This window comes from Nanorana parkeri, unplaced genomic scaffold (genome assembly GCF_000935625.1).
Source record: "Nanorana parkeri isolate BGI_ZX_2015 unplaced genomic scaffold, ASM93562v1 scaffold1965, whole genome shotgun sequence".
Taxonomy (NCBI): Eukaryota; Metazoa; Chordata; class Amphibia; order Anura; family Dicroglossidae; genus Nanorana; species Nanorana parkeri.
In genome coordinates, this window is record NW_017308233.1 from 15066 (window position 1) to 32576 (window position 17511).

General features: G+C 40.3%; 1 protein-coding gene and 1 pseudogene across 1 annotated transcript in view; one reads left to right on the forward strand and one right to left on the reverse strand.

The window, feature by feature from the left end:
* The window catches only part of LOC108800225 (matrix metalloproteinase-16-like), a gene marked incomplete at its 3' end in the record, with an annotated part of 128206 nt that overhangs the window by 12749 nt on the left and 97946 nt on the right, over window positions 1-17511 (reverse strand). Inside the window, exons 2-4 of the mRNA XM_018572191.1 lie at window positions 13512-13660; window positions 4284-4298; window positions 1336-1458 (exon numbers count right to left, since the gene is read on the reverse strand). Of these exons, the coding sequence (XP_018427693.1) occupies window positions 1336-1458; window positions 4284-4298; window positions 13512-13660 (287 nt within the window). The remainder of the gene's footprint in view (window positions 1-1335; window positions 1459-4283; window positions 4299-13511; window positions 13661-17511) is intronic.
* Window positions 538-915, forward strand: LOC108800224 (annotated as a pseudogene).

Consider the following 17511-nt stretch of genomic DNA (forward strand, 5'->3'; position numbering starts at 1 on the left):
GATATGATATCACTGTTCTGTGTACTCTCCAAAGTATTGAACAATTGGTATTTGGCTATATTAACAAAAGAAAAACAAGTGATGCAACATAATATATGTAAGTTAATTTTTTTCGTGTAAATGTAATATAATGTACTATGGCCCAAATTTTTGCCATAGTTCACTTTAGGGTCACTAATGTCCTCATGTGACCCAAAACTCAACATTGCCCGCTATATGCGGACAACACAGATCCGCGCTGCAGCCAAGACAGATCCCGACAATATTGTCGGGATCCACCCCGCTGCCTGATTGACAGCTGGCTCTGCCTCTCTAGAGCCAGAGCCAGCTGTGCCCACCCCCTCCCCTGTCTGTCCCTCCAATCAATGCTGGAGGAACGGACAGGGGAATCCCTGCAGGTCACCGCTCTCTGCTGGGAGAAGATTGTGAATGGAGCGGTATGTGATTGCCCAGTTCCCAATCAATAGAGCTGATGGAGCAGTGTCACACATCAATTCCAATACATATTTCTTTATTTAAAAAAATGACTCACCTTTCCGCTCGGGTCCTAAAAGGAAGATGGCTAAACGCACCACGAAGGTTGGCATTGTTGGTAAATATGGGACCCGTTATGGGGCTTCCCTAATGAAGATGGTCAAGAAAATTAAAATCAGCCAACACGCAAAGTACACATGCTCCTTCTGTGGCAAGACCAAAATGAAGAGGAAGGGTGTTGGAATTTGGCACTGTGGTTCCTGCATGGAAATTGTAGCTGGAGGAGACTAGACCTACAACACTACCTCTGCTGTCATTATGAAATCCGCCATCACAAGACTGAAGGAATTGAAAGAGCAAAAGTTCAACCATCCTTCTAAAATTCTGCACCTTGTCTGTTTTTCCAGACTGGTCTTCTATAAAGAATGTCTTGTAAAATGAAAAAGAAAAAAAAATCACAGTACCAGCACTGGATATTTCAGATTTTGGTGAACTCCAGACTGGGGATTCACCTACTTATATCTTCCATGGACTGCAGTGGCAAAGCCTGAGGCTTATTACACCATTGTTGCTATCTCCACTCTCAGGCCTATCCAATAAAGCTGTGTTAATAAGAGTGTTTATGTGCAATGTATAACAACACAGAGTGTAACTAATTAGTCACATCAAGTCACTTAGTGTTGAATTTATATTGGCTGTTGTGGGTTACTACACTTGATCTGGTACCTCGAATGATTCTGTGTATAGGCAGGTATAATTTCAACATGTACAAAATAAAGAGCATTGCTTAGCTGCCACAACTGATCAGCAACATTAAGCATGCATCTATGGTGACAGTAATAATATAACAGTCTTCTTTACCTATATGTGATATGCTTATGATGCCACTTCTGCCCGGTTAAGGCATAACGTTTTCGGCGAACACTAAACCTGGAGCTAGCTCTCGTTGTGTCAGGTACGCCACATCGTGGTTTCTTCATCCAGCTAAAATAAACAGAAGAAAACAATCAAGTTACATGGGCAAGTTTAAAGAGAAACCCCAAGCAGCCTTTTGGTGAATAGAGTGGTGAAGGGTAAGGACAGATAGCTGGTTTTTACTTTTGTCTGTGTCTCCTTGGAGGAGATTTGCCCTCATTTCCTGTCCCAGGAATGTTGTCTTGCTAGCAATGAAAGTCTGATAAGAGGCTATAAACCTTCCCCACTCCATCAAAAGCAAATAATAGGTTTAGCTGGGGTTCCGCTCTACATAGAACAATTTACATTACTGAATACAGGTGGAACAGAGCCTGCGTCTCCAAGCATAGTGCAACCAAAAGTAAATTCCGCTCTGTATTTATTGTATATGCTTTAGGGAAGTAATGTATCAGGGTGTGCTGTTGAACTAAGCTTAGGTAACCATATAAATGTAATATCCTTTTTCAGTGCAGTATAACTGTGTCCTTCATAAAAAAGAAGCGCTCATAAAGTATAAACTCCAAATAAGTTCGAATAAGGGTCAGTCATTGTACGGTAATGCTTCAATTTGTGCTAGATACTGGTGAGATGTATTACTCACTCAAATATTTTATCCCTCAGGGTCATCTGGGGTGTTACATGTCTTGGCGCATTCTGGATAGGTTTATTATGCCTTGGAACCTTACCAGTAGGGAGCTTTCTGGCTAGGTTTACTATGCCATGGAACCTTACCAGTAGTGATCTTTCTGGCCAGGATTACTTATCCTTGTAACCTTACCAGTAGGTTGCTTTCTGGATAGGTTTACTATGCCTTGGAACCGTACTAATAGGGTGTTTTCTGGTTAGGTTTACTATGCCTTGTAACCTTACCAGTAGGGTGCTTTCTAGCTAGGTTTATTATGCCTCGTAACCATACAAGAAGTGTGAAGTCTCACTCTCTGCTCTAGCCTCTAAAATAAAAAATAGCTAACTAGACTAACTGGGTTAGTGACCCTTAGGGGGCTTGTCGAGCCCTCACTGCTGACCACAAACAGCAGTTTTCAGACAATCTCAACCACTTTCAACAAGCTTTTGATTGCAAAAATGGTCAAACATATATGTGTAACCTACTAACTAACATCTATTGTCAAGAACCTGAATCCACACATCTACTATGGCCATTATGAAGGGCTCCCACTTCTCCAGCTTGATAATTTTTTTGTTTTATATTAAGAAGCATGCAACAGGAGGAACTGGCACAAGCAAAGGTAAGTGGGAACACTCAAAACTCCCAGGTGGACAAGAAGAGAGTTGGGTGTTATGGTAGTGAGATCTGGTTTTTGGAGCGTCCCAGACATATAAGAAGCCAGTAGCTGAGTTAAATCACCAGGATCATTCCAATGATTATAATATCACATTTGGATTGATTGACTCTGTAAGGCTGAAGGTGGGAAGGATACGTTTACACCTCTGCATTTTGTTTGTGTTTTTAGATCCATCTCAATCGTGTTATTTATGCATTGTTACTGGAATGCACCAAATATGCAGCAGGCTGGAATTATTTAATGTACAGCACAAAAACTCAGATATGTAAACATAATGTAATGTAACGCAATTGTGGAAAGTAAAGGAACAATTTGAAAAATGTTTTATGAAAATAAATAGCGGTTTATCAATTCAGCCCATGGATTTAAAATGGCCTAACTCTTCCAGCTAAACAAAATCATTCAAAAACCTTTTCTATGCCAACAAACAATGGGCTACCTTATACCTAGTTGTATATGTGCTTGTATCCAATGCCTCAGCCCCATCTAAGCACAGCCACAACCTTCTGCTTATAGGGCTCACTTTACCCTACTCAGAGTGCTCCCATAGTATAAACTTTTCCTTGGCCAAGCGCATTTGACAGCATCTGAAAATGATTTGCTCCTCCTTTGATGCTTTCAACTGCACTGGGCAAACTGGCAAATGCAACTGAACACCTCAGGAGCAGGGCATGTAGATCAGCGTTTTTTAACCATGGCAGCTTGGGGTGTCTTCAGAATTCCTCAAAGGTGCCTTAAAATTTTCATACAGCATCACACCCTCCCATGTTGCAGGCAGGCCAGCTGCCAGAACCATGGAAGTGAATTACATTAATCCAGGGAGGGTGGGATCCATTCAGAAAACAACAGAAGTTTGTTTCTATCCAGGCCTGCTCCGCCACCTGTCCTCTAACACACTGCTGCAGGTGTGGCTCCTGATGTGAAGAGGGGGTTCTAAAATGAAAGGGGGGCTCCGATATAAAGGAGTAACTCTGGCTTGTAGGTGGGGGGCTCTGATGTACGGGGGGACCCTTAGTGTAAGAGGGGGACCCTGATGTACAAGGAGGGGGCTCTTGATGTGAAGGGGCTCCTAATGCAAAGGGGGCTCCTGATGTGAAGAGGTCCCCCCTAAAGTGCATTACATTTTAGACTGGGGTTCCTCAAAATTTTCCATACTTTTCCATGACTGAAAAAAAGAGAAACGCTGGCCTAGAAATCAATGAGCCCAGAAAGCAGTCAGTTGGAGGGTCATTATGTCTGTCGTTTTGGCTGCACTTAGCCTAGATGGATTACGTTAGTGTTTACAGGCCTGTGAACACCTAGGATTTAAGCACTACTTTAGTTATACAATCCTTATTTAAAATGATAGTAGTGCCTTTGGTAATAAGTACATTTTTAAGAGCACCCATATTACTGGAAAAAATTACATGACAGGGTGGTGGTGGGCGGTGGCAATGTCATTCCCAAAAACCATTTAGGGAAAAACAGAATTTTCTCTACAAGCTTATGGTTGTAAAATATGGAAACACATTTAGCATAACTATTGAAATATCATGTAACAGGAGTGCTTACCTCATTGTGATTTCACTACATCAGACATGGAAGCAGGAGGAGAAAACACAAACACACACATAATACTATTATATTTCATTAGCAGCATTACCATCTTCTAACAAGAAACAAGAATATTTCAGATATGAAAATCACTACAGTCACTTGAACTGAACTCTAGGCATATATAATAGGCACACATTGCTCTGTAATCATTAATACATCTTTAAATATATTTTTCACATTTAAACAGTATAAGTACCCGGACCTGATCTGGTATCAGCCTCATTACAGCAGGGCTGGAGTGTAAGTGGAAAAAGCAGCACATGCAGGCAATCAGTTAATGTGCTGACAGGAAACATGGTGATAGGAGGAGTGACAGAGATATGAGCTCATCACTGTGCTGCTTCTCTTTTCCCTATCCAGTCACAGGCTGGGGTGGGTCCAGGATGGCCTGACCTTGGAGGAAGTGGGTTGAATGATGCTGGCATTCAGACTGAGGACATTAACAGAAAAAAAGTACTAAGCGGAAAATTAAAGATGAAGAATGCAGTAAAGCTGGTTTTATTGTAATTTTATATTTTTTTAACCACCTCCGGGCCGGCCGTAGTAAAAAAACGGCCGGCCCGAGCTCTCTAGATCTGAGCGAGCATCTTTAAGTTATTATCATCAGGTTAGTATAAAATAAAAGTGCATCTTTTTGATTTGCCCCATTGAAGAATTTTTCCTTCACTTCCTGTTTTGAGAACACAACAGGAAGATAGAAGAAAGCTGAGGCAAACAGCACTCACATACTGAAACCAGCTTCCCAGCGTGATTGTATGCCAGGTGCAGGCAAAAAGCATGCCATCGCTTGTAGTAACACAAATCAAAGGATGCCGCACTACATGGATCTTCACTGAAGTTAAAATCTGTATTTACAAGGCAGATAGACACTGTCTATACCTCTACCCATAACCCCCGCCAATGAGGTGTTTCATCATATGGGCTTAAGCCGTTGTAAGCCGACATGATGAAACATGAACCTGTCACATGGTTCCGGGTCACAGTGGTGTACAGCTAACATACTCTGAAGAAACTGCTTTCACCTTTTAACTGTTGCTGCCATTGGCAAGTAGTCAGCAGTGAAATATGAGTGGGTTGGGAGCCCTTTTATTCAGTTTCTGAGCCTTTTGCAGAAAGCTGTTAGATGCTTAGAGGCAGAGGTTTCAGCACTGCAGAGAATAAAGTATGCCATTGCAGACACCATCTGATCACCCTCAAGCATTTATACCACCTGGTTCCTAAACATGAATGTTTGCATTGCGAGCTATGGAGAGGGGTGAGAGAGTGCTCTTCAGACACCTACAATCCCATCTAATTAGGGGAAAACAAGAGAAATCAGACAAGTTGTTGCAACATGTGAGATCACTCACCCTCTGACAATCATCGCTCAGTTGTGAACAGGCATTTAATCTCATCTCATTGTTTATGGACACATGGCTAAATACACCTTACAACCATCACACGACTTTCGTATGATCTGCCCATCTTGGACAGGCAGATCGTACTTGCGATCATCGCAAGCATTCCCCCGCTGAGGGGAGGGCTTCTGATGTTTGCAGTGCTGAGCGGGCAGTGTGCACTTGCGCACACCGGCCTGTGCGGCATTGGTCTCCCGACCACGCCACCAACCCGCCGAAGATCATACGATTTTCGGCAGGTTATCGGTAGCGTGCTCAGAAGACGAATGTCATGCGACCTTACAGTAGAAGAGGTTGCACGCTGCCCATACACCGGCCCATTATCGTACGATCACGGGATCACCCGCGATTATCGCACGATAAAGGACAGGTGAATGGGCACCTTAAGGAATGTTCCCAGAGATTTGATAACATTAGGTTATCATAGGTTGATACTAGCAACAAATATCATACTCATTATAATAATAAATTGAACTTGTCTCTCTAAAATGGTAATCATCCCTGTAATTGCTTTAGTTTTAGACCACAGTCACATCTAGGCATTTTTTAGCTTGAATATCAAAGCTACAAAAAGCTCAACACTAGGAATCCCATTGTTTCCTATGGTCCTTGTTCACAGCTTAGCGTTCTATCACTTGTAGCGAAATGTCCGTAGCTTGAAAAAGTACATGAGCTTCTTTTCATGCAGATTTGAGCATTTTTGTCCGCATAGACTATGGAAAGCCTTCAACCGGATGTCACAAGTCTTTTAAAAAAACGTTAAGGAAGTTTTTCACACGTTTTTGCATGATGTCACAGATGCTACTGCTTCTCATTAGGGCAAACAGAAAAACGCCTGCAAAATGCTCACAAAATACTTCAAAAACGCTGTGTAACCTCAATAACTTTTTTTTTAAAAGCCTGAAAATTCCAACTCCTGGGTGTGAACACGGCCTTTCTTGTAATTATGCTAAAATTAGGAAGTCCACCTAACATAACTTTTTCTGAACTTCATTTTGGATAGAATAGGGAAGGTTTAGAACCCTTGTCAGGTATTGGATACAGTAGGGAAGGTTTAGGACTAGAGGTGCACCGAAATAAAAATTTCAAAACCGAAATGAAAAAAAAAAAGTCAGGCCGAAAACGAAAATGTTTTTTACATAATTGAGGGTATAGCAACCATACTCTGTCCTCAATTATCTACAAACACTCAGCGATCACTGATTGCTGAGTGTTTGTACCCGCTCTCCTTCCTGACAGCTGTTACAGGAGGCTGAGCGAGCGGAGCCTCCTTTGACAGCACTGCAAGCGGTCTCCACCCACACTGTACGGGGAGGATAAACGCCAGCCGCTCACAGCACTCTCCTCTCGCAGCGCTCGGCCGCCTGTGGTAGTGTCTCTCTTCCTCACTGGGACACAGAGCAGCGGTGAGGAGAGAAAGAACGGATGCACCGCTGTATCGGCCAGAAAATGGCCGATATGTTTCGACGGCCGATATATCGGTGCATCCCTATTTAGAACCCTTGTCAGGTTTTGGATACAGTAGGATTAAGAACCCATGTCAGGTTTTGGATAGAGTATGGAAGGTTTAGAACCCTTGTCAGGTTTTGGATAGTGTAGGGAAGGTTTAGAAACCTTGTCAGGTTTTGGATAGAGTAAGGAAGGTTTAGAACCCTTGTCAGGTTTTGGATAGAGTATGGAAGGTTTAGAACCCTTGGCAGGTTTTGGATAAAGTATGGAAGGTTTAGAACCCTTCTCAGGTTTTGGATAGAGTAGGAAGGTTTAGAACCATTCTCAGGTTTTGGATAGTCTAGGGAAGATTTAGAACCCTTGTCAGGTTTTGGATAGTGTAGGGAAGGTTTAGAACCCTTGTCAGGTTTTGGATAGTCTAGGGAAGATTTAGAACCCTTGGCAGGTTTTGGATAGTGTAGGGAAGGTTTAGAACCCTTGTCCGGTTTTGGATAGAGTAGGGAAGGTTTAGAACCCTTGGCAGGTTTTGGATAGTGTAGGGAAGGTTTAGAACCCTTCTCGGGTTTTGGATAGAGTAGGGAAGGTTTAGAACCTTTGTCAGGTTTTGGCAGCCTTGGCAGGTGTACCTGCTGAGGTGATTTCCCCTCATTTACTGTACCAGGGACAGTGTTCCCATTAGGTATCCACTAGCATTGTAAGACTGGTGAAAGTTCTGCAGGGGAGACCGAGAGTAATAAAAACAAACAAGTTCTAAAGCTTGCCATACACCAGTAGAACTTTGTTAAAAAAAAGTTTTGGGAAATGTTTCTTTTGTTCAATTTTCGAAGGATTAATGGGGTCCACGTGATTTTTATTTTTGACTGTAATTACAAAGAGAATAGTTTCTTATCTGAACGAACAAAATTGTGTGAATGAAAGAGTTTTGTTCTGGAAAAATGGTACATATTGTACTGCGCATGTACAAAAAAAACCCCATTTAATACGTCTGGGATTCCATTAGAGTAGCCAGTGTTGAAGACATTTTTAAGGGCTTTCACATGAAATTTGTTGAGCTAATAATGGCATTACTGAATGCTCTCACTAATTTCTAAATTTGAGCGAATGTTCAAACGAACGTCTAAGTGTGTGGCCAGCTTAACCCTTCCCTGCTGTAACCAAATTTTAAAAATAGTTTGGGCTGGAGATCAAAATTAATATGTTCTCTTTATAATTGATTGCAGCCACATCCAATAAACCTCTCACAATGAATTTGGGTAACACCGCAGTCTCTGGCCACATCATTCTAATATGAAACTCCCAATCTGAGAACAAAGCTAGCAATAGACATCTGAGGAAGATCATATGTGAAAGCTCAATCCAACTGTGTGTTCTGGCTCGGCTTCAGCCATAAACAAAATCTCAGGTTGCATGAGCATTCCTAGGTAAAGGTATTCATATGAGGGAGTATGGCTGACATATTACAGACAATCCCGAGACCGGCTTGTATCAGGAATATTAAAAGGCAAAGTTTTCAAGCCTGTTTAATTGCTTTTAATCAAAGATCTGATGGGTTGAATTATTTTCTGATTTCATGTCCATGAAACAGAAATGAAGTTTGTATATATCAAGTCTACAATTCACCCATGTGAGGTTATTATCATTTTGATTAATGTATATTCTAAAGTATATATTATAATCTTTGTTGCACTACATAAAACATTTCCAATCCCAAGCACATATTAGCTGTAATGAAAACATACAGCATGCAGAAGATACAATTGCAGGGGGAGACCAGTCCATTCAAGATTACACTAAAGCTGACCTTGGTCAAATGTCCCCTTTTACCATTTATTAAGAGTGCCCTGGTGCTAAGCTGAAGTGCCTTGGGAGTGTGAAGTCACCAAGCATTTAAAAATATTATATAATGGAAATAAGTCAATATTCTTCATTCAGCCTCTGACAGATTAATGTCTACGGGCCATGGGAGTATTGAAGCTCTTAGCGCATGAGTGCAGAGCTGCCCCTTCAAGCCCTGTAGGACATGAGCCATGCAAGACATAATGAGAATACAAAGCAACCCTCCATATTATCTAATGCAGCCTGATTGCTGGATTTCTGTGGACATACCTACACAATCTTTTATACATCTATAATTCTTTGTGCAATAGTTTCCTATCAAATTTTATATTACTAAATATTACTACATTAGTAAGAGAGAATGTTATCAAAGAAAAGAGATCTTAAACATTCAGCAGTCAACTAACGAGATAAATTTACTTATATTCATAGAGGGTGTTTCTATCCGCATTAGCCCTGCAGGGTACCCTGCAGATTAGTATTGCTTCTGATCTGAAGGAGAGGTTAACTCTCGAAAGCTTGTCTTTCAAATATTATGTTAGTCCAATAAGAAAGGTATCATTGCATACTGCAATACTCCGTTTTTGTTTTTCTACATTGTGCACATATATACTGTATATATGTCTGTTGGTCCCAGTTCTGCGAACATATATGCTGTATATATGTCTGTTGGTCCCAGTTCTGCGAACAATGGGCTTCTTTCAGGCTTTACAACAAAAAAGCAAAAACGTAGAGTTTGGAAAATGTGAAAAGGGGACAATAATACCACCTGTTGGCTCCAAACAAAAAACATTATTACACAAAACTTCATATATACCTGACTAAAAATAGGGGAACAAGTGATTGCACTGACTTAAAGTTAAAATGCCCTTTAATTTGCTTGCCAAGTTTCTAATGCCTTGTTTATATTCATAGAAAAAATTATTTAGTTTATATTCATCCAAAACAAATGATTTAGAACAAAGTGACAGATTTTATGACGCCTTTAAATTTTCAGTCTTTGAATGCTTTATTCCAGTCATTGTTGTAAATAATTAAAAAAGTTAAGCTACTTAATTGGTGATTTAAATTCCTTGTGGATTTTGTTTGGTTTACTGAAGAATTGAATGACAATTATCTGCTATCGCCCAAATGACGCAGTTTCATGTGTACAATCTTTCTTCTTTTTTTAGCATGGTTTGGTGCTTTTCACTGAACAGATTTTATGGCTTGCTCCTCTCTGGCTTCCTAGCAGACTGTGAATTTATTCTGAAGCATCTGTTAGTTCAGTGGAAAAAATATATATTTTTTAAGAAGTTAAAAGATTTTGAATTATTATTAATATCACTATTATTATTGTTTAATTACACTTTACAAAATCTGTCACAAATTCCAAGGGAAGCCTATTCTTATAAGGAGACAGGAATCTTAACCCTTTTATAATCCACGGTCATTGATGCATGGATGGCCACACAGTTAGCAGCGTCAAACTGCGTATGTGTTGCTTATTTTGACATTAGCACTTCTTTATTACCTTGTTACCCTACCATAGACACAAAACATGTGAAGCCTTACAATTGCGAGTGCCCGCAAAAAACTACCACACTGAAAATTGTCCATAGGCGACGCTTAAAACGCTTTTACCGCTCATCAGTGTTATCAGTAATTAATGGCCCTAAAATTATTGCTCACACTCCGACGTTTGTGCCGCACATGTATCATGTGCGGCGCAATAGGCGCAATCGTTGTTTTCGCACGTAGGCGCACCCGACTCATATCTGCATATCCAAGATCCCTAATGTCACCTAGGGACCCCCAGAGTAGCTGATGAAGCAGAGATCTGCTTCATCAGCTTCTGTAGCTGTAGTGACACTGAATGCAGGAAGTGATGCAATATACATCACTTCCTTCATTCCGGGACTGGAGAGTAGATCAAAAGGGAGATCATGTACCGATCTCCCTTTGATCTCTTGTCACAGAGACGGCCGAATTGGGCACAGCAGATTTCGGGACCGGCAACGGCAGTGACAGCTGCTGGTAATACAAGTGATCGGGCGTCTCGAGACGCTCGATCGCTTGAATGTAAAGCTCCCGGCCGGCTGTGTAATTACAACGGCCGGAGCGGGAAGCTGCTAGTCGGGCTCCGCTGTCCTCTCATCACAGACGAGCGGACTTTAAGCCCTATGTATGTATGTATGTATGTATGTATGTGTGTATATATATATATATATACACACACATACAGGTGAAACTCGAATAATTAGAATATCGTGCAAAGTTCATTTATTTCACTAATGCAACTTAAAAGGTGAAACTAATATATGAGATAGACTCATTACATGCAAAGCAAGATAATTCAAGCCGTGATTTGTCATAATTGTGATGATTATGGCTTACAGCTCATGAAAACCCCAAGAACACCAAATCCACAACCTCAAAAAATTAGAATATTACATGCAATCAATAAAACAAGGATTGTACATAGAACAATATCGGACCTCTGAAAAGTACAAGCATGCATATGTACTCAGTACTTGGTTTGGGCCCCTTTTGCAGCACTTACTGCAATTACTTTTGCACGATATTCTAATTATTCGAGTTTCACCTGTAATTATAATTATATACATACATACATACATACATACTAGTGGCCTATACATATATACATACTAGTGGCCTATACATATATACATACATACATACTAGTGGCCTGTGGGAGCTCTTTCATGCAGTATAACATCTATAAGCTTTTATGAAAGTTTTAGAGGTCAATACGTTATTATGATGTTTATAAAGAGCAAGGCCAGGCCAACACTTTGTAGCTTATATTTTGTTAAAGTGATACTAAAATCAGGAGTTAAACCTTAAAAAATGCATTCAAGTACCTTAACTATAAACAAAAATGTATCTTTTGTGTATCACTCAGCTGTAGACGCTCAAATCATCTCTGAATTTCATGCTGACATTGTCCTTCTGGAGGGTGGCTACTTTTGTTCCCCATGGTCCATTAGTCTGTTGTAAAGCAGTACCGCTCCAATCTCACTCCAGCGATGGGCTACAATCTCAATACAAATTAGTAAACTAAACATAAGATTGTAGCCCATCGCTGGAGTGAGATTGGAGCGGTACTGCTTTACAACAGACTAATGGACCATGGGGAACAAAAGTAGCCACCCTCCAGAAGGACAATGTCAGCATGAAATTCAGAGATGATTTGAGCGTCTACAGCTGAGTGATACACAAAAGATACATTTTTGTTAATAGTTAATGCAATTTTAAGATTTAACTCCTGAGTGTCACTTTAAAGTAAACCTGTGCCTAGGTTAAGTAATATCTGTAAAAAATAAATCAAGGCAACTGGATTTGCTGTATTTTTCTTGAAGACATTTCACTGGTCATCGGACCAGCTTTCTCAATTCTCATTCTCTGAATTGAGAAAGCTGGTCAGATGACCAGTGAAATGTCTTCAAGAAATATACAGCAAGCCCAGTTGCCTTGATTTATTTTTTACAGATATACCATAATCTGGATGAATGAGAACCTTTACAGACATAGGTTAAGTAATACTTCTTACTTCTAAGCATGGATAGGGAATATAATCACTCCATGTTAAAGTGCTGGTGTTTGGTAATTGGCTAAGCGCTGTCACATGGGGCAGGGAGAATGACAGCCCCGTCCGTGTAAGCTCCAATTTCAGATCCAAATTGGGCTCACACAGGGCTAAAAGAGATTTCTTGCTCCCTGCAGCTGGAGTGGTGGGAGAGGGTAAGGAAAGTATATATATATATGCTGCTAGGGAGGGGAGCATTAAATTCAACCTTTTGCTTTGCCATGCATGGACAAAGCACATGTTCATTTTAATCTGAATAAATTCGCTTTTTGGCTTTCCAATTTCTGCCTAGGCGCCCTAGAGAAACTTGAGCCTGGGTCTAACTAGAGCTGGGTTAACATTCCATGATGATCAAGGAGCTATTTGTGCAGATAAGAAAGAAAAGTCATCTGATCTAGACAATCTGCCTGCTCTTAAGGTGCACATACACCTTACGATTATCGTACAATAATCGTATGCGATCGACTTTTTGTACGACAATCGTAACGTGTGAATGTAGTGCCCGACCGATAGTACTGTACAATCGTACGACTTTTGACGGTCAAGCATGTTTGAAAACTTTGGGTCGATCGTACGATGTTCGCATGGTTGGTGGCGTTTCCGTCCGTCAAAAGTCGTACAATTAACACTGCGCATGCGCAAACTAAAATAATTGCGGTCAATTACCGCAAGTCGTCCAGGTGTTTTTTTTTTTTAACTACCGCTGATTGAACCTTGCGATAATCGGGGCAGGATGGGGCCGTCGCGCGAAAATCGTACGACGGTTCGATCATCGGACGAAAATAATCGTAAGGTGTATGGGCACCTTTACTCTGAAGGTCTGGATAAACCTCCAGGCGAAGCATAGAGCCCCTTTAAATATGTGAATGCATCTAGTAAGCATAAAAAAAGAATATAACCAAGGATACTTACTCAATTGTGTGTTTGTCTATTTTTCTAGTGATGTTAATGCCATAGAATTGCTGCATAGCAGCTATAGCGGATTGCATGGTTTCTGCAGAGCGCAATACCGACATTCGGGGGTCTGTTGGTGGAAGGTAGCCGTATTTCTGCAGCCACACCTGTAAACATACAAAACACCAATTCTGATCTTAAGATCCAACTAACATGACAAAATATAAATACAACTTTTGTAAGGATTACTGTAATACAACTTTTGTAAGGCTAATCTTAAGACCCAACTAACATGACAAAATATAAATACAACTTTTGTAAGGGTTAGTGTATGTTGGTGCTTGTTTTATGCTGGAAGAAAAGGTTTGAATTTTGAAATGGACTGTATGCAGCAGTATTAGATCTGTCGTTTTTGCCATATACCACATTGCATACAATGTCCTCTGCTCCTGATCATTTCTCCAACTTTCAAAAAACAATTTTGGAACTTAGTCAATGATGTCTTGTGACAAGTTTGCTTCAGCTCAGGTAGGTGTAACCAGAAGGGCAGAGAGATGATCAGGGAGGGAGTGTTTCATACCAACAGGAGTAGCTTTTGGTATGAAACAAACACATCAGAAGCTCCTCTTCACATGAGGAGCCCACTTCTCACATCAGAAACCCACTTTATTTTACTTTCCCTGACTGAGCAAAATCCTCCTTTTTGTTTCGTACATCCCAGAAACTGAAGCTCACAGTGGGAGGTTTCAGAAACATAGGCAGCACCTTCAATGCAGAAAGCAGTGTGCAAAAGGTTTTGCCAGGTGCTGATTGATAAGCTTTAGGGTTGTGAACCAGCAGTGTAAGGCTGGGCACACACCTTACAATCATCGCAAGACTTTTGTCTTGCGATGGTTGTAAGGTACTTAATAAAACGTACGATCTGCCTATCTTGCATAGGCAGATCGTACTTGCGATGATCGCAAGCCACGCCCCCTGAGGGGCGGCTTCCGATGACCGCAATGCCGAACGGGCAGTGTGCGCTGGCGCACACCGGCCCGTACTGCTTTTATCGTACGGACATGCCACAAACCCGCCGAGCATCGTTCGATGTTCGGCGGGTTTTCGAAACATGCCCGTAAGTTTAAAGTCGTGCGACCTTACAGTAGTAGAGGTCGCACGGCTTCCACACACCTTACGATAATCGTACGATCGCGTGATTTCCCGCGATTATCATACGATTATCGTAAGGTGTGTGGGGACCTTAATGCTCATACCCACACCCCTGCAATATTTCCTATTACTATAGTGCAAGCAGGTACAACCTACATAAGTGTGGTAACTCTGCTCTGAACTTAGGAGCAGTACAGCTTTGTTTCCACAGCATCAATAAAAACAGAATTAGGTAGACTTCACTGGCAGGACCATCCAGTATTTGTACAACATTGCAGGGTGATCCAAAGAAAATTTTAATTGCAGATTCACTTATAATTAAGTGCTGCAGCCTATTTGTTTTTCAGAATGAGAGGCCAAAGTTTTACTTTAAAGGGTAACTTTTATGTTACTATGAAATTGAGGCAATACATATAATTGGAAAGCAAGTATACGTTTTTACCATGCAGCAGAAACAGAGGCATCTGCAAGGGAGTTTGCTAACATAATTGCAGAGTGTGTAACAGATGTGTAGATGCAAAAATATGCACATGTGCAACAACAAAACATGAGTAATTAACATTTCATTACTCAACATTTAAAAAAAAAAAAAGGAGAGAGAGACAAGCACATCAATTGAATATCCCACTACTTCAACACTCTGAAGGTAACAAAGACAGTGAGAAATATTACAAATTTGAAATAATCAATAATAGTAAATAAAACCAAATGTACATATTGACCAAAATATAGAATGAAAGATCCATCTATCACAGCAACAGTGTATTGATTTTACAATGATATCAATGTCAAAATGTGCATTACTGTCTGGTAACAGAAGAGCTTTCCATTTATGGTAACTGTGACTCTGAAATATATGAAATCTGTACAGCATGATGCAACAGTGTAAGAACATACATCTTCATACTGTAGCCATCAGATTTATTCAAATTAAATACATATCCAACATGCTTTAATTACCCTGTAAAGGGGCACAGACAGAAAAGTATGCCTACTATAAAGCAAAGAAACAACTGACTCAAAAGGTGCCCTCTAGTGATGGAATAAGAAAATGTTCTCTCCTTTCCTCCTGGCCACCAATGGTCTGCTGTGAACATTGGAAGAACAGGACAGGGAGGTAATATTATAGTGTTTCCTAATTTCCCTAGATTTGTAGTATTGGATTGTGTCCACTTAAAAAAAAAAAAGATTCATATCATCTGCAGGGATTACAGTACCTTTCTTCAAATGGAGTAACAGAGGCTGTGATACCTCTTCAGAGGCGTTTAAAGACCAACTTAAGCCAAACATTAGCAAATCAACAATCAGTACCAACAACTAAGTAGTATGAAGGTGCATGTAAATAATCCATGCAAATTATGTCCATTCAAGTAGACTTTTACCTTACACAGTTGTCCACAGTGGTGTAACTATAGCCATAGCAGCCCATGTGGAAGGGGGCCCCATTAGGTTGTTGAGACATAGAACATGTAAAGATAATGCAGTACTGTATCATTAAGGGTTGAAGGGGTTGCATTTGATGACAACCTAATCCTCTGCATAGTCTACAGTGTAGGAAAGCTGACAACAGATGCACAGAAGGAGTCTTTGGGATCTTGGTGCCGTTAGTCATAGCTCAGAGAGAGGTCATCAGGGGAACCCCCCCACCCCATTCAATTTTTTCTATGGGGCCCTGTTATCTGTAGTTAGGCCCATGGTTGTCTATAAATCTTATTGACATGACTGATCAAATCTATCAGATATAAACTATAACAATAACCATTGCAGTGGTCCCCCAGCCACTGCTGGTTGGGGGAACACTGTACGTGTTCCAAGCAAAGTTAACAGCCTTGATTGGCATAATAGAAACATTTGGCTGAGTAAAACCTTCCCATTATTGGACAGCAGCCCACCAGAGAAAAGCAATTATTAGAAATCCATTATATAAAATATTATAAAATAATATATAAAATATTAACAAAATAAATAATAAGTTAACCTGAAGAGTATTTTCATAGACACAGTGACCAGTGGCAAAATCAATGATTGACTTCACATCTAAGTGTCTGTGTTATTTTCCTTTCCATTTGCTTTGGGCAGTTGCTTTGTTAAATGTTCCCATCAACAGGTCCTTTAATAGATATGAACCTCTTTGGTCAACGCACACCAAAGATGTGAACCAGCACATTTAAAAACAATGGCAAACCTGTGCACATGCTTTAAAATTCACAGGCGTGCCCCAAGGAAAAAGGGGAACAATGACGCTAGTGAAAAAAACTTAGAAAACATATACTGCATTTTAAAAAATGGATCTACACTTCCAGTTTAGCCTTCTCTTTCATTTTCTAGCTTAGGAAAGCATGTATTGCAACTGTGGTTACCAATATAGTAAAGTTGCTACCTCTGTTTCAAAGATAAACTTTTATGAATATCTTGACAGGTTTGGTTACCTAATATATTATAGAAATATCACTGGCTTTTTGAGCAACACCATGTAAAGGGCAATATTTCTCCATTGCTTACTGGCTGCTTGCCTGTAACTATTATAAATGATTCTAGTAATTTAGCCTCCAATTCATGGTCCAGGAAAAAAAAAAAAAATGTCTCGAACAATACTTCATCATCTGCTATAAATCTTATTTAGCACTTGCTTTCCTCTGCTACACTGACCCAACAACAATTTTATGATCAGAGGCTCTGTAGAGCATGTATTTCTTAACGTGTATTTATTAGACTTGTTTAATTGATCACTTCAAAGTGTAGGCATTAGAAATTAAACATTTAGAGTTTTACAAACAGGAACAGATGCCTTAGTGAAAGTAAGTTTTAATTTGCATAGACTGTATAATAATTTATTTACTACTTGCATCAATGGCCCAATCACTGA